The sequence below is a fragment of the Oncorhynchus gorbuscha genome, linkage group LG09 (assembly GCF_021184085.1).
Source record: "Oncorhynchus gorbuscha isolate QuinsamMale2020 ecotype Even-year linkage group LG09, OgorEven_v1.0, whole genome shotgun sequence".
NCBI lineage: Eukaryota > Metazoa > Chordata > Actinopteri > Salmoniformes > Salmonidae > Oncorhynchus > Oncorhynchus gorbuscha.
This window is the reverse complement of record NC_060181.1, coordinates 65088578-65116478: the sequence shown is the minus strand read 5'-3', so window position 1 is coordinate 65116478 and position 27901 is coordinate 65088578. Positions and strand designations below refer to the sequence as shown.

The following is a 27901-nucleotide window of genomic DNA, read 5'->3' as shown; positions in this document are numbered from 1 at the left end:
CCAATTAAGCTCTTAATTGACACAAGAGAGAGCTGTGCTCCTTGCTGCCAAAGAGTAGATCCCTTCCTCTTTTTCTTTCTCTCTCTTTCATCTCTTGTCAATGCAATAATGGGAGGTCGGTACCTCAGCCCCCACTTTCCAGGGAGAGCAATTGGCACAGAACCCATCAAAACAGACTTGACATCGAGAGAGGTGAACCTTGCATGTGTGCTGTGTTGATGCGGGTGCTGCTTGCCAATGATGACAAGCAGAATTTGATGGCATTTGCATTTCTCTTTGATGTTGTGAAAACATATTTTCTCTCATTCTTTTACACGTATATTTAGCTTTTTATCTCTGCCCCTACTGATGAAGGCTTTTGCCATAATGCTTGAAGAAACAGATACTTTTTTGAACAAAAGAGAACTTTGGTAAAAAGGCCTGGTTCTGCTTGTGCCCCCTAACCAGACGTATTCCATGTCATGACGTTGGCTTGTTGGGGGAGGTTTATGACCCTCATAAATACCTTTCCCCTTTTCTCTTTCTCTACTTTATAGAGCTGACTCTTGTAAAGCCTTTGTAACATAGAGTCTGGTAACATCAAAAGGTGGGAAACGGAACCATATTTTGGTAATCCAACCAGTTGAAAATATGCATTGGTACTTAATGAATATGATCTCAGATCAGTTGTTGCCTGAGACATTACTACTTACTACTACAGAATGACATAAACTGTATCTTGGAAAGGCGACACATTCTAGTTATCAGATTCACATGGAATTGTTGTGCAGTTTACATGTTTAAATATGAAACTATTTGTGAAAATATTAAATGTAATTTTAGCTTCTTAAATGAGAGAACGGTTTGTCATAGAGAAACTCTGCTCACTCAGAGGCCCCACCTAAGTGAACAGACATTGGTTGTAAAACTATGAAACACGCCCTTCTTTCACCACTATATATACCGGTTGACAAAAATTAAACTTTCTGTTCCAAGTACGAGAGGACGGCGGTCCCCACGTTAAAAGGACAAGATCACCAACAGAACTAAGCTAACCTCAGCGTGAGCTCTGGTTGAACGACAAGAACCTAACGAAATTAGCATCGAATTTCAACGTGAAGATGATGAGGACAAGAGATCCATGCTGGACAACCCGGCCTTCTATCTACAACCAATCTACTGAAGCGCAGCTCAGAGTAAATAATTATTGCATTTTCCTTTTTCAAATGGGCGGTTATTTAGAATGCATAAGATACTGTATTTATGACAGCATAGCTGCCTACGGCCCGATGGAGACACAAAATCTTTTCGTTTCTCAGTCTTCCCGCTCTTTCATTCAAATCCCAAACCCCTTTCTTTGTGTAACCAGCCGCCATATCTGTTCCGTCAGCCAGGAACGTTTTCCTTGTATGATCCATCCCGTGTAGATGTAATTCTGTGTGATTATTTAGGTATTTAGTAAATAAATAATTAAACCAAATTTTGTATTGCTGATTCAACTTGTTAGCCAGGGTTCGTGAATATTACCAAGAATATACAACTTTCAGATGAGACTGAATAAGGTGAGGATTAAATATTGACTGCTACTGATGTAAAAGATTACTGGGTATTTAAGAGTTTATTCGGAAGATAACAGCTCTATAAACATTATTTTGTGGTGCCCCGACTTTCTAGTTAATTACATTTACCTGATTAGCTTAATCAGGTGATATTAATTACAGGGAAATTATTTTATAGAATAGCATGTCATATCACTTAATCAAGCATAGCCAAAGATACGACATCACGGTTCCCATTTTAGACATGAATGTAGTCTATTGGTTAGACCATAGAGAGATGTAATTTTACAAAAGCCAAGGCTGTTTGGCTTTTTAGCCTAGCCTTTGGATCAATTCCATGCAATTGATTCCAAGCTAAACTTCTTCTACTGTTATAGAGAACATTGATTCCATCCATTGTTCCTGTAGTCACACCGTTTTGGCTGTTTCACCACAACTCCCCATGATTTTAGAGGTGCTGGTTCAATTACACTCACAGTTGGAGGGCCAGTGGCACCAACCACTGTAATTGCGCATGGTGAACCACTCTAATCATAGCCTATTTTTTGTGGAATATTTTGCTGCATATGTTCAAAATGTGACTTTTGTGGACGTGGCATACCTATCGTCAGTGTTAACTTAAACACTTTGTGAAAACGTCCTTGAAATCTGCTCACTCCAGTTTGTCCTTGTTGAACACACTTTTGTCCCTGTTATTTTCAATTGTTTTACAGTCAGGCGATATGGCCTCAACAGGACTTTACCTGTAAGTGCCCATAAACTAACTACCATTATTGATCCATTGGGCTTCTCTTGGCACCCTGTTAAATTGAGGGCCATACTTTTACAGGAACTAATATAGAATAGCTTTTGGTTTGCTTAAAGCAGGGGGTTCAATTCGGCCCTTGGGTGGTTTGAGTTTTAAAAAAATAAAAAATAAACCAACTTAAAATACTTTAAAATTAGAAATATATAAAAATATACAAAAAATATCAGTGCAGCCCTCTGGACCTCGTTGGAGACCGAATGTGTGAAAATGAGTTTGACACCCCTGAATGGACGTGCTCATACACATATACACTTGCTAACATGATTAAACCATTTTGGCTTGTTTAGGAACTGTACAATTGAGAACCATATCTATATTGATGCATATAGGAATCAACCTTGGCTCGACTAAAATGACTTCCAGGAAATAGAATAGAATAGCCTTGTCTGTACAAACACAGTAATAGAGGTTTGATTTGATGAGACCCTCGTCTGTAAGAACGATAAAGTAAATACACAATACAGACCTGAGGGGGAAAAAAGAGCCGTCTACAATGCATAGTACATTTACCAATCTCTCTGGACGAGTGACAGTAATGTAAGTAACTTTAAAAGACAGAAAGAATCGAGAACAGGGAGTAGTGAAATAACATTTATCACAAGTTAACAGAGAAGAGAACAACAAATATCACTGAGACATGACTGTAATCACTTAAGCCAACAAGCCAGACTGAGAGAAATGTGCTTTTTTTAAAGGTATTTTTCTAGACTGGATAGAACTCAGCTTGACAAGAGGGAAAACAAAATACTGTTGGCATCCAGACATATGTTAGTCAGTCAAATGTAATTTTGGATTTGAAAAAAATCATGCTTTGCAGAAACGGACACATGATGCAGTCAGTTCCTCTAGCCCTTAGTACTGACTTTAGCCCTCACTTCCCCTAAAGGATGGAATGTCTGATTGTCAACAACTGGGGAGTGTTTGGCAGAAAACATGGATCCTTGGCCCAAAATCACATGGATAAAGCAATAATCATTTGTATTTTTTGCTTGAAAATGTCATGCATTGGCTACAAAAAGGTCAGTCCATGATTTTGTACAAAGATGAGACATGTGTTTTAGGTTTGTTGTCTTACCCCTCAACTGTGGAGTGTTTCTGTGTGTTTGAGTCTGTAGCCTGCATATTGATCCACTGTATGTATCCTGTTCCTGATTCAAACAGTTGCTGTATCATTTTACTGCAAAAAATGCTTAATTCTGCAGGAGTTAATATTAAGACTATGTGAGAGGTTACAGACCTACAGTCAGTGTCCAGATTTCCTTTTCCATTTAACCCATCTGAACAGTAGGCTACCATTCCCTTGATGTGTCATAGGGCTATTTGAAGTCCCCATCTTGTGACTGTTGAATTTGTATAGCGGCTCACAATCATCACACAACACTGTTATCATCCTCTTTTACCACTTCACCAAATCTTTCCAAACATGACTTTTCTGGCCCTACCTTCTCTTTATTTTTAACTCTCCCCTGTGCAGCTTTTCTCTTATTGAATTAAAAAACTCTGACATTGTCCTTTTTGCCTCAGTGGATCGAGTTAACTTTCTCTGCCCGTTTCCAAAGGTTTTTGGCGATTGGTGTGTAGGTTGTGGCACACCTACAGCTTAGGTTTATGCACTGATTCCAGATTGCCTAAAATAATGAAAGAAAACACTCAATGTAGCCTATAGATATAAATTGCACAAGAATGATACATTTATGGATTTTTCAAGGTATTGTTTTCTCTTTATTCAACCCGCCCGCAACCTACCCGCCCTTCATCCACACAATAATTAAGGACCCTAAACCCACCCGCCTTGCGGATATAACCTTGGGGACTGCGGGTTATGAGTCAACCTGCACAGCACTACTACATTTGTATCTCTATGAATGTACATGCGGTTCCAAGTCTAGGGCCAGGAGTCTTTGGTCCCTATCCCAAAGGCCTGGAGTTTTTCCCAGCCAAAATATATATTATAATGATTCAGAAAATCCTCCCATATCTCCCCTTGTCTACAGCGTCTCCTCATCATCATCTGCGGTCATGCTACTGTTGAGTACAGGCAGCGTCTCCTTCAGAGAGATGTCATCTACCTGCTTGGCACTGTCCTCCTCTGGTTCCTCAGGGATGGAGGGGTGAAGGCTGTCTGGGTCTGAGTTACTAATGACGTAGCCAGGCAGGGTGGCATGGGTGCTGAGTGTAGGGGGTCCGTTGCTCCGGTAGACCCGGCTGGAGAAGAGAGTGGTGGATCGGGTGGCAGGGCCAATCCCGGCCAGCTGGGACTGGCTGATGGTGCTGTTGTTGAGCACTGTGAGCACCGAGCCATAGCGGTACCTGCCACACACCACCGGACCTTTCCAGTCAAACGCCATGTTCCAACGAGTCCACGTCTTTTTGATCTCTGCCTGGACCTTTGGGGGAGATGAGGAGAGGGTGAGGGGGAGAAAGAGGGTGTAGGTGGGGTGGTTGGGGAGGAGGATGGGAAGAAATAGAGAGGAAAAGGGTTGGGGGGAATCTTAGCCCTTGTTTCTCATATGTTGAAAGAACAGAGATCTAAGGAGCCGCTCTAGGGATGTTCTCAACCTAGAGATGTCTTATGTTGAAGTTACACAACTTATACAGAGTGTAAAATCATCCGCACTCACCTCTCCATTGCAGTAGCAGTAGATGATGGATACAAAGAACCCCTGGAAGAGACAGAAGAGTGTGAGGTGAGAACCAATGTCATAAAGAAGATCAGTTTATTTCTGGGTTGCAGGGGCTTTGCAATTCAATGTTCATATTGTAAATCAATGGAAAGTGTATAGCATTGGGGCTGCAGGTAACCTAGCAGTTAAAATCTGTTGGTGTGCCTTTGAACAAGGCACTTACAGTAACCCTAATTGCTCTGGATGAGAGCATCTGCTGTAAATCACAAAGCCTTTGTCAATCTGGTGACATGTACAGTGCCTACAGAAAGTATTCCCACTCCTTGACTTTTTCCACATTTTGTTGTGTTACAGCTTGCATTTTAAATTGATTCACAGTTTTACTGCAGTGGGCTAAATCAGGGACACACAGAGTGATTATTGGTAGTCTTAAACAAATCTACTTTGCAACAAAAGTATATACCTCACACACATACAGTGGGGCAAAAAAGTATTTAGTCAGCAATTGTGCAAGTTCTCCCACAGTTCTCCCCAAAAAGACGAGAGGCCTGTAATTTTCATCATAGGTACACTTCAACTATGACAGACAAAACGAGGAAAAAACCCCCCAGAAAATCACATTGTAGGATTTTTAATGAATTTATTTGCAAATTGGCTGCATCATGTTATGGGTATGCTTGTCACAGGTTTGACTTAAAATAGTCTTGAAAATCTATGGCAAGACCTGAAAATGGCTGTCTAGCAATGATGAACAAGTAACTTGACAGAGCTTGAATAATTTTAAAAAGAACAAATGGGCAACTATCGTACAATCAAGGATTGCTGTAATCACTGCCAAAGGTGATTTTAACATGTATTGACTCAGGCGGTTGAATACTTATCTAATCAAACTATATTAGTGTTCTATTTTTCTATACATTTTTCTATTAATGTTATTATTTTTCTATTAATCTATTTTCACATTACAGAGTATTTTGTGTAGATTGTTGACAAAAAATGTAAATTTAATCCATTTTAATCCCATCCCACTTTGTAACACAACAAAATGTGGAAAAGTCATGGGAAGAGAATCATTTTAAAAGGCACTGTATTCCAGGGGGGAAAAGTGCCCTTCTCCCCTTTATTCTCTCTCTATTCAACACAACACAGACTTCTGAAATGCCATAAGAATGCATGAGATGTTTTGATAGGATTCACATGTTGATTTCAACCTTCATTTCTCAAATCATCATTTATAAGAATCATCAATCATAAGAAAAGGTCTTGCATTGAACTGCATCCCTTCTGGTATATCTCACAGCCCATTATATCTGTCGTCTCTCTTTCAAATCTAGCCCTTTTCTCCACTCTTGCTTTCTTTATGTAAGCAGCAGCACCCTTTTGCTCTCTGTTAAGGTTGCAGATCTATTGCAGTGGTTGGCTTTGCTGTAGACAGAGCTGAGGCATGCATGTGAATTGCTTAGTAAGCAGAGAGCACTAAACTTGCAAAGAACACATGGTGTAATTTACACTCCTTTATCTCATCACCACATTGAGCTGATAAATAGAGAAACGGAATGATGAGTCAAACTAAAATATTGTCACACTGTTAGTTCTCTGCTGCCAATGACTGGAACGAACTGCAAAAATCACTAAAGCTGGAGAGTCTTACCTCCCTCACGAGCTTAAAGCACCAGCTGACAGATCACTGCACCTGTACATAGCTCACCTGTAAATTAGCCCATCCTATCTAGCTCATCCCCATACTGTATTTATTTATCTTGATCCTTTGCACCCCAGTATCTATACTTGCACATACATCTTCTGCACATTCTACCATTCCAGTGTTTAATTGCTATATTGTAATTACTTCGCAACCATGGCCTATTTATTGCCTTACCTCTCTTATCCTACCTCATTTGCACATGCTGTATATGTAATTTTCTACTGTATTATTGATTGTATGTTTGTTATTTCCATGTGTAACTCTGTTGTTGTACGTGTCAAACTACTGCTTTATCTTGGCCAGGTCGCAGGTGTTAAGGTTTTCTTCCGATGAAGGAGAGGAGGACCAAAATGCAGCATTATCTTTAATAAAGACGAACAATACAAAAAAAACCATGAAAACCCAAACAGCCCTATCTGGTACAAACAAACACAGAGACAGGAACAGTCATCCACAAAACACTCAAAGAATATGGCTGCCTAAATATGGTTCCCAATCAGAGACAACGATAAACACCTGCCTCTGATTGAGAACCACTCTAGGCAACCATAGACTTACCTAGACAACTCTACTATACCACAATCCTACACCACACAATGTCACACCCTGGCCTGACCAAAATAATAAAAAAAAACACAAAAGACCAGGGTGTGACAGCAGGTTGTAGTTGCAAATGAAAACTTGTTCTTATATTTCCCTCACTAACTTTAAACATCAACTATCTGAGCAGCTAACCGATCGCTGTAACTGTACATAGTCCATCTGCAAATAACCCACCCAATCTACCTACCTCATCCTCATACTGTTTTTATTTACTTTCTGCTCTTTTGCACACCAGTATCTCTACTTGCACATCATCATCTGCTCATTTATCCCTCCAGTGTTAATCTGATAAATTGTAATTACTTCGCTACCATGGCCTACATAAACCACAGGATCATACTCAAACGTACAATATTAAATGGGCGGCAGGTAGCTTAGCGGTTAAGAGTGTTGGGCCAGTCCCTGATTCAAATCCCGAGCCGACTAGGTGAGAAATCTGTCATTGTGCCTTTGAGCAAGGCACGTAACTCTAATTTCTCATGTAAGTCACTCTGGATGAGGGTGTCTGCTAAACGACTAATGTTTTAATGTACGGAGGTTTCCACACTTCATATTGTGCTGTATGAAGAATAATGCCTCAGGGTAATGCAGCTATGATGTATGTAGAAACCGGAATAATATGAATGCCCTTTGCTAACTGGAGACAAGGGAAGGGAAAGATATTACAAAACACATCACAAACAAACGTGGAAACAAAAACAAATGGGAGGACAGCTCCTATCCTCTGGGCAATTCCATAGAAAGACAACCAGACAAATAAGACAGTTCTACATTGTGCGAGGAAAGCCACGCTTTGTAGTCAAATAAAGTGTTTTCCCCTTTTGCCTGTAGAACTACTATTAAAGATATAACAAGGAGGCTAAGATGCAATGAGCAGCTTATGAGGATTAAACAGAGATTTCTAATAATGCAGCTACCAAGCTTTCAGATGTAGCATTGCTCGTTAAAACAACAGTTTGGTGTCTCTATAATGAGCCACTTAAATCATTCAATTCAAAAGCATAAAAGTATGTTTTGAAGCTGAAATATTTCATTAGTAGAATGAGATGAAAATGCTTGGTGCTGAGCCACTACTAAGGCGTCCTACACACTATTACACTGTCTGGCCCAGCTGTGATAAACTGACTGAAAACAGAAGGCTCTCATGTCTGACAGAGTAAAGCTGATCCGAGTGAATTTACCAAGAAGGCATTGAATGTTCCTGAGTGGCCTAGTTGCAGGTTTGACTTAAATTGGCTTAAATCTATGGCAAGACTTGAAAATGGCTGTCTAGCAATGATCAACAAGTAACTTGACAGAGCTTGAATAATTTTTTAAAGAATAATGGGCAAATATTGTACAACACAGGTTTATAAAGTTCTTAGAGACTTACCCAGAAAGATTCCGAGCTGTAATCACTGCCAAAGGTGATTTTAATCTCTACGGGATGGGGTGTCCCTGTCCTGGGATGGTTGAGCTAACATGCACTAATGTGATTAGCATGACAGTTGTAAGTAACAGCAAACTTTCCAGGACATAGACATGTCTTATATGGGCAGAAAGCTTAAATTATTGTTAATCTAACTGCACTGTCCAATATACAGTAGCTATTACTGTGAAAAAAATACCATGCTATTGTTTGAGGAGAGTGCACAGTTATGTACTTGAAAATGTATCAATTGACCAATTGGGCACATTTGGGCAGACTTGATACAACATTTTGAACAGTAATACAATGGTTCATTGGATTAGTCTAAAAATGTGCACATACACCGCTGCCATCTAGTGGCCACAATCTAAATTGCTTCTAGACTCCTAAGTGATATAATAGCCTTTCCCTTGCATTTCAAAGATGATAGAACAAAAAAGAAAATAGAAAATGCCTGTTTATTTTCTTTCTATTACCTTTATCAGATCTAATGAGTTATATTCTCCAACATGAATTTCACATTTCCACAAACTTCAAAGTATTTCCTTTCAAATGGTATCAAGAATATGCATATCCTGAGTCCTGAGCTACAAGCAGTTAGATTGGGGTATGTCATTTTAGGCCAAAATTGAAAAAAAGGGTCAGATCCTTCCACAAATCAGGCCTTTATGGTAGGGTGGCCAGGCGGAAGCCAATCCTCAGTAAAATGCACATGAAAGCCCGCTTGGAGTTAGACAAAAGGCACCGAAAAACTCTCTGACAATGAAAAACAAGATTTTATGGCCCGCTTTTTCAGCAGCAGGATCTCTGAGTCTAGTCAGGATCGAGGGAAAGATGAACAGAGCAAAGTAGAGAGAGAACATAGATGAAAACCTGCTCCAGAGTGCTCAGGACCTCAGACTGGGACAAAGGTTCACCTTCCAACAGGACATTACCCTAAGCACACAGCCAAGACAACGGAGAAGTGGCCTCAGAAACAAGTCTCTGAATGCCCTTGAGTGGTCCAGCCAAAGCCTGGACTTGAACCCGATCAAACATCTCTGGAGAGACTTGAAAATTGCTCTGCAGCGATGCTCCCCATCCAACCTGACAGAGCTTGAGAGGATATGCAGAGAAGAATGGGAGAAACTCCCATGTAAAATACAAATGTGCCAAGCTTATAGCATCATACCCAAGAAGACGTGATTCTCTGATTGCTGCCAAAGGTGCTTCAACAAAGTACTGAGTAAAGGGTTTGAATACTTATGTAAATGTGATATTTCTGTTTTTAATTTCTAAAAACCTGTTATTGCTTTGTCATTATGTGGTATTGTGTGTAGATTGATGTTGAGAAAAACTGATTTAATACATTTTACGATATGACTGTAACGAAACAAAACCTTCGAAAAAGTCAAGGGGTCTGAATACTTTCCGAAGGCACTGTAACTGTGTACCACTCTTCATACTTTCAAGCATGGTTGTAGCTGCATTATGTTATAGGTATGCTTGTCATTGGAACTAGAGTTTTTTAGGATAAAAAGAGAAGAAGCAAAGCACAGGCAAAGTCCTAGAGGAAAACCTGGTTCAGTCTGCTTTCCAACAGACATTGGGAGACAAATCCTCCTTTCAGCAGGACAACAACTTTAACCACCAGGCCAAATATACACTTGAGTTACTTACAAAGACGGCATTGAAGGTTCCTGAGTGACCTAGTTACAGTTTTGACTTAAATGGCTGTCTAGCAATGATCAACAAGTAACTTGACAGAACTTGAAGAATTTAAAAAGACCAAATGGGCAAATATTGTACAATCCAGGTTTACAAAATTCTTAGAGACTTACCCAGAAAGATTAAGAGCTGTAATCACTGCCAAAGGTGATTTGAACATGTTTTAACTCAGGCGGTTGAATACTTATCTAAACAAACTATATTCGTGATTCATTAATCGATTTTCACATTAGAGTATTTTGTGTAGATTGTTGCCAAAAAAATGACAATTTAATCCATTTTAATCCCACTTTGTAACACAACAAAATGTGGAAAAGTCATGGGGAGAGAATACTTTCAAAAGTCACTTATATTCCAGGGGGGAAAAGTGCCCTTCTTCCCTTTATTCTCTCTCTATTCAACACAACACAGACTTCTGAAATGCCATAAGAATGCATGAGATGTTTTGATAGGATTCATATGCCTATTCATATGCCATATGACAGACAGAGTGCAGCTGATCCAAGTGAACCTGATCTGTCACTAGCACTTGGTCCGGAGAAAGACCTTCCCTGTCTTTATTGGCCTCAGCTAGACTCGGCTAGACAGGCAGTAGCAGGAGGGAAGGGAATCTCCCCACCTGCCTGAGAACCCTGTCAAACCGCACCAGTCTGAGTGAACTCAACGGAGCGAATGATACGTAGCGAATGCTACACAGCAAAGTAGCTTTCACTGGTTCAGGTCAAACTCCTGTTCCAACTTATTTTCGTGGGATACAACTTCAAAGCTTTCTTTAAAAATTGGATCCTACTTTATTCAACCTTGAGGACCGGTTCTATTGTAGAATTCAAACTGTGTTCTTCAAGAAACAAAGCAAATTTGTAATATTTTTCCCTCATTTAATTTAGCGATTTGGCTTCAACTTTCAGGATATAGTGGCTTATTCTGCCACATTAGCAATTAAAGTAACTATTATGAGCTAGGCCTACAGAACACAGTAAATGCCATCTTCCATTCACAGTGGATGCTATTGAAAAGGAATTATTTAGTACAGAATGTGATTATAGGTGCCAAAAGAGGGTGGGACCCATACGTTATTGACACCACATTTTAGCCATTCTCATCCAGAGTGACTAACAGCGAGTGCATAATTGTTCATACTTTCGTGTATTGGTCCCCTGTGGGAATAGAACCCATAACCCTAGCGTTGCAAGCGCCATGTTCTACCCAACCAAGCCACACAGGACTTATCATATGATTCAGAGCCCATTATTAGCATTACCTGTGGGCCAGGGTTACTGTAAGTGTTGCTACTAGAGTACACTAAAGCAGCCTCAATTTGATCAGTCCTAGTAGATTGGCCTTTCTTCAGGGAGAGGAATGCAGGACTAGAATAGAGTAAGAGTAATCTTTCACTATCACCTCAGTAGGAGTATCTCTAGTAGAAACACATTTTCCTCATTTTCCCCCAGGTACTGCATCATTTCTCATACAGATCTAGACAGTGAGGGCCAGGGAGAGCCAAGGACAAAGATGATAATATAGAAAGTACAGTAGCAATCAGTTGTATTGATCCTCTCCCAATGCTTCTGGCAGAGTTTTGAATCGATTAAGTGTCACCGACCTGTGGTGATAGATATAAGTAGAGTTGAAGAAGCTAAATCATAATTTCATTGCCTGATTATTTGTGATGAATGTTGGTGGGACCACAAACAGCCTCACTTTACAGAATAAAGTTCAAGGAGTGTTGAAAAGTAAAGTTCTCCCTGAAGTTATTGAAGTCTCCCTGAAGTTGATAAAAAAATGTCTTCAACAATATAAGTGTAATACACAAAAAGCAAAGTAAACGTATGCCAGCTTGATAAACCTGCGGGATGTGTACCTCATATCATACATGTCAAGTAACAAATGTAACAAATAACTCATTTTCAAAAGATAGTTAGTTACCTGGAAGGAGTTGAAGAAGAGCTCGAAGTACATCCTGACCTCCCAGCTGAGGCCCTGGAAGGTGTGAGGCATCCCCACAAACACAATGTAGTGGACCCCAAACACCAGAACCAGCACTAGGGTGGACTTAGCTAGCTTCCTGTGGATACAGACAAAAACAGAAGATAGGAGGGGATCAGTTTGAGCAAGACAAGACGAGATGTAGAATTGCTGAATCTTTATCTCATAATAGGTCATTATCTGAGATGGAAGGTGACCAGTAATTTTGCGCAGCCCGACTTCAATGCAATTGTTTTTCTCACAAAAACAAAAGCTGAACATCACCAGTCTTTATATCACAGTGGATTCAGTCATGACATCGACACTCACCAACAGTGTTTCAAGTTTCACAGATGGCCATTAGTCATTTCACATTTGCTGCCTTCTGATCTCCTCTCCAGAGGGGTCTCTGGTGGTTCTTCCCCTCAGATCTGTTCTGCATTAGTTATCTATCCGACCAATCTCCTGATCCATCAGTGAAAATGCCAATGAGCAACAAAATCTACCGGTAATTATAAAGCATTTTTAAATAGCATGTAGGCCGACGTTCCGAACGGAGAATGATGTAAATGGATTGTAAAATGGCACATTTAGTTCAGTGCCTCGTATCAACAGCCATCATCAGTCATGCTACAGTTCAGTGAACACATGACCGACTCCCACAGCAAGGTTGACAGTCTCCAGCAGAGTGATGTTATCTGTGTGTGTGTTGTGCCTGTGCATGTGTGTAAACGTGCGTGTGTGTACCTCGGCCTCAATGCCTGTGTTTGTGTGTGTGTGTGTGTGTGTGTGTGTGTGTGTGTGTGTGTGTGTGTGTGTGTGTGTGTGTGTGTGTGTGTGTGTGTGTGTGTGTGTGTGTGTGTGTGTGTGTGTGTGTGTGTGTGTGTGTGTGTGTGTGTGTGTGTGTGTGTGTGTGTGTGTGTGTGTGTGTGTGTGTGTGTGTGTGTGTGTGTGTGTGTGTGTAAACATGAGACATCCCTGGCATCATGGCAGCTGTTAACCGGCCACCTGGTGCCCAGCACTGCACTGTGGTACGCTGCTCAGCAGGGGAGGAGAGGCAGAACCAATTGATCACTGACTATTATTAAGCCTAGCAGTGACGTGGGGTTTGGCCCAACTGCGACCCTGGTGGAAACACTCTGGATCAGTCCCAAATGGCATCCTCTTCCCATTATAGTTCACTACTTTTGACCAGAGCCTTATGGGCCCTTGGCCAAAAGTGGTTGACTATATAGGGAATACTAGAGTGTCATTTGAGATGCACGCTCTGAATGAACCCCTGAATAACTATTACCTCCCCAACACACAGCCCTATCATTACAGCAACATCCACTGTGGATGTTGTTTTTTACCATCATGGGTAATAACAACAAGGCTGATGAGTACATAAATGTACATTTTCTAAATGTAAGGATATAGTTAGTACTGAGTATAGGAATTCAACATCCAAATATTATATGGATAAATATGGATAAAATCACAAGGCTTTGGGCTAGGGGCAGACTTTCTCAAATAATAATGTTCAATTAAGCTTAATTGGTTTTGGTCAAATACACACTGGTACCATAAGTTCCCTGAGGCCTAGAATAAAGAAGTTGAAGGCATGGACCTTGCCTGAGGCATGGACCTTGCCTGTGCTCTTCTGTATGCTTTATGACCTATCATCCTATTTTGTAATGTTAAGGGGGCACAGAGGAGATTTCAGACAGAACATGAATTGTAAACTAGAGGCAAGACATTTTACACCCTAGACAAAATGTACACCTATCAAGTTATTTTCAAAAGGGAACATGAAAGGAGGAACTAAAGGTCAAATCAAATACAAAACAAAATGCAGAGCAGAGTAAATAGCATATTTAATTTCAAATGTGCAACTCTACAGCCTAAAACACATTGTGCATTTAGAAATAATTCAAGGTAGAATGCCTTCTCTACAGTTGACTCATTGGGAAATTCAATTTCACATTTGAATCCATAGCGATTCAAATAACTAGTAGGTCCTTACAGACATCTAACATAAATATTTGCACTAACTGTAAATCGCTCTGGATAAGAGTGTCTGCTAAATGACTAAAATGTAAAGGTAAATGTAAATGTTTGCCAATGTCACTGTGACATTGATCTACCCACCTGTACTGCTTTCTTGTGTCGTATCTCCCTGCATTGGTCTCCCTGATCTTTGTCGCCAGCACTCGCACAATGTTCACAAAAAGGATAAAGTTGAGCTGAAAGGACAATTGGAAAAAGTTCTAATTAGCCGAGCCAGAGATACTAGCCACTTCATTGCAGAGAGTACAACTCCTCTGCTTGAAACTAATTGCCTCACTTCTTTAATCTCTTCTCAATTCCCTGCATTCTTGAGCTCTATCGGAAAAGCCCATTTTCTTAGCACTTAATATCTCTTCATAATCCCATTATAGAGAAAATGGGTTTAATTGTCAGGAGGCAGTTGATAGATTATAGACCATACAGTGGCTGCACTGAAAACACAGGTTCTATCTACCATGTTAATGTACAGTGCAGTACCTTCGGAAAGTATTCAGTCCCCTTGACTTTTTCACGTCACAGCCTTATTATAAAATATATTAAATTGTTCGTTTTTTTCCTCATCAATGCACACACAATACCCCATAATGACAAAGTAAAAACAGATTTTTTGAAATGTATGAAAAAAATACAATGGAAATATCACATTTACATAAGTATTGAGACTCTGTACTCAGTACTTTATTGAAGCACCTTTGGAAGCAATCAGAGCATCAAGTCTTCTTGGGTATGATGCTACAAGCTTGGCACACCTGTATTTGGGGAGTGTCTCCCATTCAGCATCACTGGACAGCTATTTTCAAGTTTCTCCAGTTCAATCGGGTTCAAGTCCAGGCTCTGGTTGGGCCACTCAAAGACATTCAGAAACTTGTACCGAAGACACTCCTGCATTGTCTTGTCTGTGTGCTTAGGGTCGTTGTCAAGTTGGAAGGTGTACTTTCGCCCCAGTCTGAGGTCTTGAGCGCTCTGGAGCAGGTTTTCACCAAGGATCTCTCTGTACTTTGCTCCGCTAATATTTTCCTTGATCTTGACTAGTGTCCCAGTCCCTGCCGCTGAAAAACATCCCCACAGCATGATGCTGCCACCAACATGCTTCACCGTAGGGATGGTGCCAGGTTTCCTCCAGACATGTCGCTTGGAATTCAGGCCAAAGAGTTCCATCTTGGTTTCATCAGACCAGAGAATCTTGTTTCTCATGGTCAGAGTCCTTTAGGTGCCTTTTGGCAAACTCCAAGTGGGCTGTCATGTGCGTTTTACTGAGGAGTGGCTTCTGTTTTACTGAGGAGTGGCTTCTGTTTCACCACTCTACCATAAAGAACTGATTGGTGGAGTGCTGCAGAGATGGTTGTCCTTCTAGAAGGTTCTCCCATCTCCACATAGGAACTTTGGAGCTCTGTCAGAGTGACCATTGGGTCACCTCCCTGACCAAGGCCCTTCTCTCCCATTTGGCCGGGCTGCCAGGTCTAGGAAGAGTCTTGGTGGTTCCAATCTTCTTCCATTTAAGAATGATGGATACCATGATGGACTTTCAATACTTTGTTTTGGTACCCTTCCCCAGATCTGTGCCACGACACAATCCTGTCTCGGAGCTCTACGGACAATTCCTTCGACCTCGTGGCTTAGTTTTTGCTCTGACATGCACTGTCAACCGGGGGACCTTATATAGACAGGCGTGTGCCTTTCCAAATCATGTCCGATCAATTGGATTTACCACAGGTGGACTCCAATAAAGTTGTAGGAACATCTCAAGGATGATCAATGGAAACAGGATGCACTTGAGCTCAATTTCAAGTCTCATAGCCAAAGGTCTGGATACTTATGTAAATAATGTATTTTTGTTTAGTTATTTTGTATACATTTGCAAAAATGTCTAAAAACCTGTTTTTGGTTTTGTCATTATAGGGTATTGTGTGTAGATTTATGATGAAAAAAAGTAATTTTATCAATTGTAGAACAAGGCTGAAATGTAACAAAATATGGAAAAAGTCAAGGGGTCTAAATAACTTTCCGAAGGCACTGTATATCATTACATAAAGCAATTCAGCACAAGTAGGAGTGTGACTTATAGAACTCCACATCTAATATAAGGGAGACTATAGGCTTTGTAATGGGCTTCAAGGAATGTTCCGAGTGTTGAGGCAGCATTCAATTCCAAACTCAGAAATATACCTGACTCATAAACGGAATCAGGTCAATGTTCCATTTATGATGAATGATCGTTTCTCTTTGAGGAAAACCTCTCATTGACTGGTGAGAATAGCGGTAAGAAAAGTATTACTTTGGACATATGTGGCAATCAGTTAAATGCCTTTGCCACAATAGAATTAAATAATTGGAAAAATGAAAATTGTCATTTATGTATTTAGGCATTTCGTTCTGAGGGTGCTTTTGGATTGGGGTTTCTAATGAAACCTAACATCCATTAAACACCATTCTATCACTTTGCATGAGAAAAATCATGGCAATATGAATACATTCAACAGTAGTCTCATTTTAGAGTGATTGGTTATTGTGCCATCCATTGCAGTGGGAACAGACTGCAATGGATGGAATTTTAATTTGATCATCTCAACCATCTTGGTGAGACTGTTGGGGCTTAATTTGTTTTACCATTCATGTAGCGTGTATATGTGACTAATGACATCTAGACAAGCTATATGATAGGCCTTTGACAGCCCATTCTCACCATATGAGTGAGAATGTTTTCCAAATCCCATACTGGAGAGCTAGCCAGCCCTGAACTAACACACTTTCATTCAAATATTCAACTTCTCTAACTATTTAACTAAAAAGTATTCTCCCTGGACCATAATTAAATGACGAGTAGCAGGGCTGGACGGAAAGCCTTCAGACCCAGATCCAGTATATTCTCAGAACAGATATAATCTTTTCAGACAACCAATCTCAACCTCAGTTCATTCCTTCCAGACAGATTATTTTATGACGTCCCAAATGGCACCCTATTTATTTTATAGTGCACTACTTTTGACCAGGTAAAAATGGAACAGGGTGCCATTTGGGATTTAACCTTGATCTCTTATTCATTCCACCTTACTTATAGATTCAGATCACCCTCCTCAGATCCCAATCACTTCATACTCCTTCATTTCAAATCAGTGTAATTGTATACATTCCCTCCAGTCTCAGACCCAAAGGGTACAGAGACTGAGACCAAAGCTGCTTACCGGCAGGAAGGATGGGAGAACAACTGATTAAAACAGACAGCCACGAGGCAAAATTAATTTGAATGTAACATTTAACAACGCACCTGCTTTAAAATACATAGTCTGGCTGATCGAGTAAGTGAAATGTGAACAGAAACAACATAAGGATTTAAATGATGTACAGTATGTTATTAATCCTACATGATCCGATCGGGCATTGTGAACTCCCATCGCAAAGGATAACACTTCAAAGTCAGTCAGACAGTCAGTGGAGTGGAAGCTGCAACTGGCAAATTGTCTCTTATGATAAGATACTGTAAGTGTGCCTCCAAAGGAGTTACAATTGCTCACATCGCAGTCTGCATATGATTTCCCAGAGTTAACACAGAGATGGCGGGGAAATGGGGGACAGAGTTGAATGTTTAAACTCCATCAAAATCGATCATATTTTGCCAGAGTGCAATTTTCTTCCAGTTAAAGATTCTCAAATTTCACTAGCGGGCTTCATTCATGCGAGAGACCCCCATAGACAGTGTAAGAAGCAGACATCGTCATACTGTGTCTGTTTCTTCAGCTTCTGAAACAACTTCGCTTGGTGATGGGTCTCAGCAGGCAGGTCTGTGTGTCTAATCTTTAAAGCTCCCGATAACCCACACACTGACAAAAAAGTAGGTCGTCTTAACTAAATAAATACTGAGGCTGTAAACATACAGTATATACTTCATTGGTTGTCTATATTTTCTCCCAAGGATTTGTGTGCACTGTAGTCATAATTATAAAGTAAGAACAACTCTATAACAAAGGTTTGAACCAATCAGTGAATCAAATTACACAAAAAGACTTACTAAACATCATAATCATTATGTGTATATTATATACTCATGCCTACGATAGACCTAAAGTCTGGGAATTCGAATGATCTCTCGCTATCCTCTTATCTCCATTTCCTGCCTCTCTCTGGCCTCTGTCCTGTAGTGTTCGTTATTGTAACACCATGGTCACCAAGGTCATTAGAGACTGCTGAGCTCATGTTGTCCCTGTCTGACATTCATTAGATGCTGCTCAGCTCCTTGTATGGATTTGCATATTAGTGACAATGTTGTTGTTATTTTTCTGGTAATGATATTATTAGACATTCCATTCCAACTGTCAGGGAAAGGAGATGTATTTTTATACTTCATTGTTGGTGTTATCTGCTGAATAATTGGTGGGATCATCAGATAAGCACATGCACACATGTATACATGCACAAATGTACACCCACACATACCCACACATAAACAGACGTACACCTGCACACGCGCACGAGAGAGAAAGAGCAATTATCATGTGAACTGAGTTTGCCTTTCCTGCTTTCGTATCAGTCAGTGTCGCTGCCACAGGGGTGTTCAGCTGTGTATTATGAAACAGAGAGAAAAGTTAGGGGGGATAGTTGATCTATTTTCCTGAGGAAGCGTGTCATCCTTAAGCTGCACCAACCCTGAGACTGAGATTGCAGGCAAAAAGCGAAGTATTTCTCTGACTTACTCCGATGGCTGTCAGAATGGGAACCTGGTATATCCACTTAATGTTCCCAGCACTTAACTCCCAGCACCTAAAAAATAAGAGAGTAAAATAGATGGTTAGAAAAAGACAAACCATCAGGATAAAGTTAGAGGGAGTGAAGGAATAAATACGGGGTGATCAAAACAAAGAAACGGAAAGAGAAGTGGAGGAATGGAGAGAGTGAAACAGGTGAAGAGAGAGAGAGATGCAGTGAGCTGGAGAAAGAGGAGAACTGCACTTAACATTCCTGGGATAGGATAATGAACTCCATTAAGAGACTCCTCCATATTCATTACAGTGACAGACAGGGCAGTTAAAGAGAGCTCCATTGAGTTCCATCAGGGCCAATGGCAAAGGCTATGCCTGCCTACCCATTCAATGTGAGAACGTGTTTAGCTTATTCTGTCAAAGGTTTGTTTACCCGCTATTTGAGCACACTTAATCCGGTTAGGGGTGTTTACATCATGAATCGCAGAACGACAAGCTCTGAAAATAAAACACCCATCCAAAGTGGAGTCATGCTGAGAACCAAGGGAGATTCTGGGTAGACATTCTGCAAACATGATTTGGAAGGTTTTTGAACACACATTAGATAGGAAGCTGTGTGAAAAAGTCTGCAAAGGTTTTATTTTCACTCCAAAAATGTGCCACATTTAGGTATGATAGCTGGCCATAATTGGTATGATAGCTAGCCATAATTGGTATGATAGCTAGCCATAATTGGTATGATAGCTAGCCATAATTGGTATGATAGCTAGCCATAATTGGTATGATAGCTAGCCCTAATTGGAATTTGTAGGCGATTTGAGGTATTCAACCTTGCAGTTGTGTTTTTTTCTGCACTGAGCAGCAGTGTGTCTCAAGAGTTGACACTTCATTTAAAACTGACAGTGAAGCTGGCTGCAAGTAATCCATGACAGAAAAATCCTTAAAGATGGAATCCGCAGTAGGGGGAAACAGCGCCACTGGCCGCCCCAACACAAACAATGATGTTCGAGGGAGAAAACAGCGTTTGTTGTTTGCAGTAACTTTGTTGTTGTTGTAATATCGCAAACAGATGTGGCTGTTTCACCATTAAGGATTCTATCTTTAATGTATTGTTAACTATGATGATACATCTAAAAAGTTGTGTATTAAGTACATCATCTATAAACATACCAAGAACACAGAAATTAAAATGATCCATTTACACAGCCTTGTTCAAAAGCTGGCTCTTTTTTCTAAATGATTGCCCTTTCTACAAATGCTTACTCTCTTAAGGTTGCTTACTGAGAGAATAATTGCTGAAAAACATTGAGAGAGAGAGAGAAAAAAATAATATAGCCCAGGGTGTCATTTAGGTTTAAATAAATATAAAGCAAGCACTTTCAGATTTCCTCAGCTAACATTTGCAGCAGGCGGCCAATTCCCAGCTCCGGTCCTTAATTAAGGAAGGTGCTAAGTAACAACAGGGGGAAATTAATTTCCATGACTAATAGACAAGCAGAATAGGATTCATATTCCTTTTGGGACATTTATGTAAGCTTGTGTGATGATAACTGCCTTGACACTCACTGTAGGGCACAAACCAACTATTTTGTCTAGCTAATTGGCTACAGGTAAACTGTGTGACCCTTAAAAGGGGGCTTAGACCCCTCAGTTGAAACTTTTCTGACTAGTTTTATGTTCCTATATGTCATTTAGCAGATGCCCTTATCTAGAGCGACTTAGGGTTAACTGCCTTGCTCAAGGGCACATCGACAGAGCACACACACCTTGTTGGCTCTGGGATTTAAACCGGCGACGTTTCAGTTACTGGCCCAATGCTCTAACCACTGCCGTGAAATCTGTATCTCCACTGGACTGTATCAGCACCATGGACAGAATGTGGAGTGTGTGCGTATGTGTAGGGGTGCTATGGAAAGTCACTGGGTGGTTAGGTATGACTCCTGTTGGTTTTCATAAAAAGTGAGAAAAACGCTGGTAGACTATGTGAATAATGTGATATAATGCATCCACATGTAATTATCTTGCTTTAAAAAGCATTAGCTCTAAGAACCTACAGCACCCGATGTCACATGAAGGCCAAAAAGATCATCAAGGACATCAACCACCTGAGCCACGGCCTGTTCACCATCCAGAAGGCAAGGTCAGTACAAGTGGTCAAAGCTGGGACCGAGAGACGGAAAAACAGCTTCTATCTCAATCAGACTGTTAAATAACCACCACTAGCCGGCAACCATCCAGTTACTCAAACCTGCACCTTAGAGGCTGCTGCCCAATATACATAGACATGAAATCACTGGTCACTAGTTACTTCAATAATGTTTGCATGCTGCTTTACTCATTCCACTCTGACATTGCTCATCTTAATATTTATATATTTCTTAATTCCATTCTTTTACTTTTAGATTTGTGTGTATTGTTGTGAATTGTTAGATACTACTGCACTGTTGGAGCTAGGAACACAAGCACTTCACTACACCCACAATAACATCTGCTAAATATGTGTATGTGACCAATAATATGTGATTTGATTTGAGAGCAATGAACAGCAGTAGCAGCATCAAACCACCAAAGCCTCTGCCAAGCCCAGCAGCGATGAAGCTGTTGAGCTCCAGCTAGCTCTGCGTACCACCCCCCATTATCCTGGCGCTGCCAGGATAATTGCTCCACAGCCCCCTCCACCTCCAACCGTTCCTGACGATCTTGGAACAGAAGAGCATCCTACCCTAGCTGCATGTTTTCTGTCCAAAAACATTTATTAGCAACCGATTCATAGGAAGAGAGTGGCTGGAATACTCGCTTTTTGCAGATGCAGCACTTTGTTTCCCATGTCGAAAGTTTTGTATTGGGTCCAATGCAAACACAGACAAGGCCTTCACCCAAGCTGGGAATTCTAACTGGAAGCATGCGATTCATATTACCAAAGGATTCGCTAGGCACGCATAAAGCCAGGAGCATTTGTAATGCACTGCACTATTGAAAGAAAAACAAGTTCAAAGTGCTGTGGGAACTGAGGTAACGACACTTGTTAAGGTTTTGGCAACTGGCAAGAAATTGCATGCATTTGTCGGCGATTGTGGACATTATTGAGTTCCTTGTTTTAAACCAGCAACCAATGAGGGTGACATTGGATGTGATAGAGTCCAGAGGGGAGGCGGACAGGGGCTTTCTATGTCTACGTCCAATCATATTCTCCTGAAGGAAATTAAATTCGCCCAAAGGGCCAATGGATGCCAAGCCCTACATCAGAAGCCCCGCCTTCCTGGCGATAATACCAGGGCTCGCATGAATTTCCTCAATTCAGTACCGCTCTTCATTCAAATATTGCAACCCCTTCTCCTCCATACCCTCTACATTCATGAACTCGCCATAACCTGGTAGCACCAGATGGCTAAATGAAGGGATTCCCTAGAAATATTTTTGAACTTACTCTTACCACTGGCCATCTTACTCAAGCACTGGCTACACAAGCAGAGCAGAAAGTAGTGAGCTTTTAACAAACACAAAAAACAATACCAAGACCAAACTCGCAACATCTAGGGGGACGAGTACACTCTCCCCACTAACAGACACCTAAGTCGGAGCTGAAACTAGTCTTCGAGTACTTAAAAAGTGTTTAAATTGCTCGACACATTCTTCCTTCAGGCGAGCTGAAGAGCGAAGAATTAAGGTAATGAATTATAGCCAGGAACGCGGGGCTTCAGAGGGCAGGCTCAGCATTGAATGGCCTGTTGGGTGTGAGTTTAGTTTTCCTCAGGTTTTCATATTTAAATATCATTCCAATGCAAGGACACCAAAATATTGTGCCCACTCACAGATTTCAACTGCCCCCTTAGTCACTCTATCCTGGCACCAGGTCTGAATAAAACCTGTTGCCCAGCCAGTAGAATTTGTCTCGTACATGTGTTGTCTCGCACATGGCCCTGACCTCACTATCCGAGGGGGAATGGGATATGCATTTGTACATGTGTGAAACAGGACAAATGTAAGCACCCCTAATTGACCTTTGATGACTCAAAGCATAAAATAGTTTGTCTAGATTGATCCAACATATCATGCTGGTACAGATGATCAAATGAAGGCTGAGGGTGTGACATGGCAAATTAATGAAAGGGATGGAGGTGATACATTGATGGCCTATGTTCCACAAGGAACAAAAAGGCCTATATAAGTACAAAATGCTCAAACCAATATAATTATCTAGAAAGCTATGAAACAGAGGTAAATCTATTCACTACGGTGATGTTAATTTAAATGTATTCACTATTGTGATGTTGAATATTATGATGTTTTGCATCCCAATTCCTTGGAGGAGATATGGTGCACTTTCTACTGGTAAGGGCACTCTACATAAAAGTCATATTTATATAGTGCATATGAAGAGCAGGGTATGTATAATGGAAGCCTGCCAAGGTGCTTTCAAGGGCCATAGCTGGAGGATTCCATCTGGTGAGAAGATCATTGAAGATAGCTATTAGATACTGTATCTACATTAATTACCTAAATACTCAATGTGGACTAGTGTCTCACTCACCTTCCATCTGCCAGTGTTGCCCGGACAACTGCCCATGTTGCCACGAACAGAGCTGGAACCCCTGAAATTGTACATGAGGAAAAGAACATCATCTCTCAACAAATGTTCTAAACACTTACTAAACATAATGCAATTACTTAATTACTTGTTGCATTATTCTGTTCTTAGCTCACTAATAGCATCTCTAATACCTCAGGAACAGGCTAGTTAGACAAACAATGAGTTACTCAACTCAGAAATGGCACTCTGAGCATAATATTTGAAAGCAGGATAATTGAGTGCGTAGGATTTCTCTTCCAGTGAAGGTATTTTAGAGCCAGCTAGTTAGAAAGCAGGAAGTTGAGATTCATACTCAACAAATATGTCTCTCTTCCCATTGGAGCTGAAACGTGCGAATAAGGACAATGCTGGGCCTAAATAGTTATACGATTAGAGCATAAAGGTCTAAGTCATTTTTTGCATTAGAACAGCAAGTATTTATATAATGCGAGTGTAAAAACTATTGAAAGAGAGAAGATTTTCGGAGGACAAATTTAATCTTGGAATCTTACTTAAGCAATCACATTTGCATTTTTTAAAACTTCAAACAAGAAAACATGCCGCTCTGCTGAACATAACAGTTCCATCATAACTTCTTTACTCCAATAACCTCATATTTCCTTCATATAAATGTAATTACATGGTTCGCTGGATTGACATGGATTGCAATTTTGTGGTTTAACCAAAGAGACAAAATCACACTGATTGACTGTGATAGACAGGATTGTTTGTCTGTTTGTTTGTTTTTGTGTGTGTGACTGTGTGTAAGTCAGTGTAAGTGTTTGTGCCTGCCTGCTTGCCAGCTATCTGCACGTGTTGGGTTTGTCAACAACAGGGTTTGAGGGCCACAGATTTTTTTCAGATCAATTTGTTTGTCAAAAACAATAGAAAATATATATACAGGTCCATTATAACTTCTACATACTGTAAATCTAAACTCAGTAAATATTTGTATGAACATAACAAGATTCAACAACTGAGACATAAACTGAACAAGTTCCACAGACATGTGACTAACAGAAACGGAAAAGTGTGTCCCTGAACAAAGGGGGGGGTCAAAATCAAAAGTAACAGTCAGTATCTGGTGTGGCCACCAGCTGCATTAAGTACTGCAGTGCATCTCCTCCTCATGGACTGCACCAGATTTGCCAGTTATTGCTGTGAAATGTTACCCCACTATTCCACCAAGGAAGGTCCAAGCCCTCACCCTCCGATCCACCAAGTCCCAGATGTGCTCAATGGGATTGAGATCCAGGCTCTTCGCTGGCCATGGCAGAACACTGGCATTCCTGTCTTGGTGGCATTGTCATGCTGGAGCGTCATGTCAGGATGAGCCTGCATGAAGGGTACCACAAGAGGGAGGAGGATGTCTTCCCTGTAACGCACAGCGTTGAGATTGCCTGCAATGACAACAAGCTCAGTCCTATGATGCTCTGACACACCGTCCCAGACCATGATGGACCCTCTCTAACCAATGTGAAATGGCTAGCTAGTTAGCGGTGGTGCGCTCTAATAGCGTTTCAGTCGGTGATGTCACTCACTCTGAGACCTGAAGTAGTTGTTCCCCTTGCTCTGCAAGGGCCGTGGCTTTTGTGGCGCGATGGGTAACGATGCTTCGTGGGTGTCAGTTGGTGATGCGTGCTGGTTCGAGCCCAGGTTGGGGCGAGGAGAGGGACGGAAACTATACTGTTACACCTCCACCTCCAAATCGATCCCGCTCCAGAGTACAGGCCTCGTTGTAACGCTCATTCCATCGACGATAAACAGCAGGGACCCTGGGCATCTTTCTTTTGGTGTTTTTCAGAGTCCGTAGAAAGGTCTCTTTAGTGTCCTAACTGTGACCTGAATTGCCTACTGTCTGTAAGCTGTTAGTGTCTTAACGACCGTTCCACAGGTGCATGTTCATTAATTGTGGTTTATTAAACAAGCACGGGAAACAGTGTTTAAACCCTTTACAATGAAGATCTGTGAAGTTATTTAGATTTTTACTAATTATCTTTGAAAGACAGGGTCCTGTAAAAGGGACGTTTCTTTTTTTTTTGCTGAGTTTCGTCTTAGACATTCTTGAGTGGCCTGGAGTTTTTTTCAAATCCCAAATAATTATTTCCCTCCAAAATACACAAACCTCCGGAGCACACCCAAAGGCCAAGTTTGTCGTTAGCGATGGGATTTAGGCTTATGAGTGTTTTTAGGCTTACGAGTGTTTTAACGATGCATCTTTACTACAACGATGTACATAAAATGTGTTTCCCAAAACACCACGCAGAAAGAACGTTCGTTAAGTGCGTCGCTGGACCATGTACTATACCGATACTGATAGGATTGAAAGAAAGGCAGAGCTGCTCTCTGATAAGCTTTCTTCACTCAAATCTTAATTTAATGTTCTAATTATTCCACAATTCTGCCGATGGTTCAGTTCCTAGAGAGATATCACCTTTTTTAGGGGCTATATCAGCTTTAATATTGCAGATAGATTGTGGCTTCAATGAATATACAGTGCCTTGCGAAAGTATTCGGCCCCCTTGAACTTTGCAACCTTTTGCCACATTTTAGGCTTCAAACATAAAGATATAAAACTGTATTTTTTTGTGAAGAATCAACAACAAGTGGGACACAATCATGAAGTGGAACGACATTTATTGGATATTTCAAACTTTTTTAACAAATCAAAAACTGAAAAATTGGGCGTACAAAATTATTCAGGCCCATTTACTTTCAGTGCAGCAAACTCTCTCCAGAAGTTCAGTGAGGATCTCTGAATGATCCAATGTTGACCTAAATGACTAATGATGATAAATACAATCCACCTGTGTGTAATCAAGTCTCCGTATAAATGCACCTGCACTGTGATAGTCTCAGAGGTCCGTTAAAAGCGCAGAGAGCATCATGAAGAACAAGGAACACACCAGGCAGGTCCGAGATACTGTTGTGAAGAAGTTTAAAGACTGATTTGGATACAAAAAGATTAAACATCCCAAGGAGCACTGTGCAAGCGATAATATTGAAATGGAAGGAGTATCAGACCACTGCAAATCTACCAAGACCTGGCCGTCCCTCTAAACTTTCAGCTCATACAAGGAGAAGACTGATCAGAGATGCAGCCAAGAGGCCCATGATCACTTTGGATGAACTGCAGAGTTCTACAGCCGAGGTGAGAGACTCTGTCCATAGGACAACAATCAGTCATATATTGCACAAATCTGGCCTTTATGGAAGAGTGGCAAGAAGAAAGCCATTTCTTAAAGATATCCATAAAAAGTGTTGTTTAAAGTTTGCCACAAGCCACCTGGGAGACACACCAAACATGTGGAAGAAGGTGATCTGGTCAGATGAAACCAAAATAGAACTTTTTGGCAACAATGCAAAACGTTATGTTTGGCGTAAAAGCAACACAGCTCATCACCCTGAACACACCATCCCCACTGTCAAACATGGTGGTGGCAGCATCATGGTTTGGGCCTGCTTTTCTTCAGCAGGGACAGGGAAGATGGATGGAGCCAAATACAGGACCATTCTGGAAGAAAACCTGATGGAGTCTGCAAAAGACCTGAGACTGGGACGGAGATTTGTCTTCCAACAAGACAATGATCCAAAACATAAAGCAAAATCTACAATGGAATGGTTCAAAAATAAACATATCCAGGTGTTCGAATGGCCAAGTCAAAGTCCAGACCTGAATCCAATCGAGAATCTGTGGAAAGAACTGAAAACTGCTGTTCACAAATGCTCTCCATCCAACCTCACTGAGCTCGAGCTGTTTTGCAAGGAGGAATGGGAAAAAATTTCAGTCTCTCGATGTGCAAAACTGATAGAGACATACCCCAAGCGACTTACAGCTGTAATCGCAGCAAACAGTGGCGCTACAAAGTATTAACTTAAGGGGGCTGAATAATTTTGCGCGCCCAATTTTTCAGTTTTTGATTTGTTAAAAAAGTTTGAAATATCCAATAAATGTCGTTCCACTTCATGATTGTGTCCCACTTGTTGTTGATTTTTCACAAAAAAATACAGTTTTATATCTTTATGTTTGAAGCCTGAAATGTGGCAAAAGGTTGCAAAGTTCAAGGGGGCCGAATACTTTCGCAAGGCACTGTAATTGTCTGCATCATTTCCAATTGTGCACATTGTAACACATCATGAAATATAGAGGAAAAAATGTGACAGTGTAGCATACAAAAAATAACTCAATTGACTGAACACTATATTTATTTCAATATGACTGAAATATAC

At 40.7% G+C, this 27901-nt stretch overlaps 1 protein-coding gene across 2 annotated transcripts in view; it reads right to left on the bottom strand.

Annotated features, from left to right (window-relative positions):
• Positions 1-2936: 2936 nt before the first annotated feature.
• Positions 2937-27901, bottom strand: part of LOC124042913 (parathyroid hormone 2 receptor-like) — a 91751-nt gene continuing 66786 nt past the window's right edge. Inside the window, exons 8-14 of one of the 2 annotated variants that reach the window (XM_046361050.1) lie at positions 23633-23693; positions 19096-19162; positions 14489-14583; positions 12320-12458; positions 4968-5009; positions 4416-4733; positions 2937-3974 (exon numbers count right to left, since the gene is read on the bottom strand). In XM_046361050.1, the coding sequence (XP_046217006.1) occupies positions 3867-3974; positions 4416-4733; positions 4968-5009; positions 12320-12458; positions 14489-14583; positions 19096-19162; positions 23633-23693 (830 nt within the window). In that variant the 3' untranslated portion in view covers positions 2937-3866. Of the gene's footprint in view, positions 4734-4967; positions 5010-12319; positions 12459-14488; positions 14584-19095; positions 19163-23632; positions 23694-27901 lie in introns of both variants that reach the window. The other variant, XM_046361051.1, reaches the window with a different exon arrangement.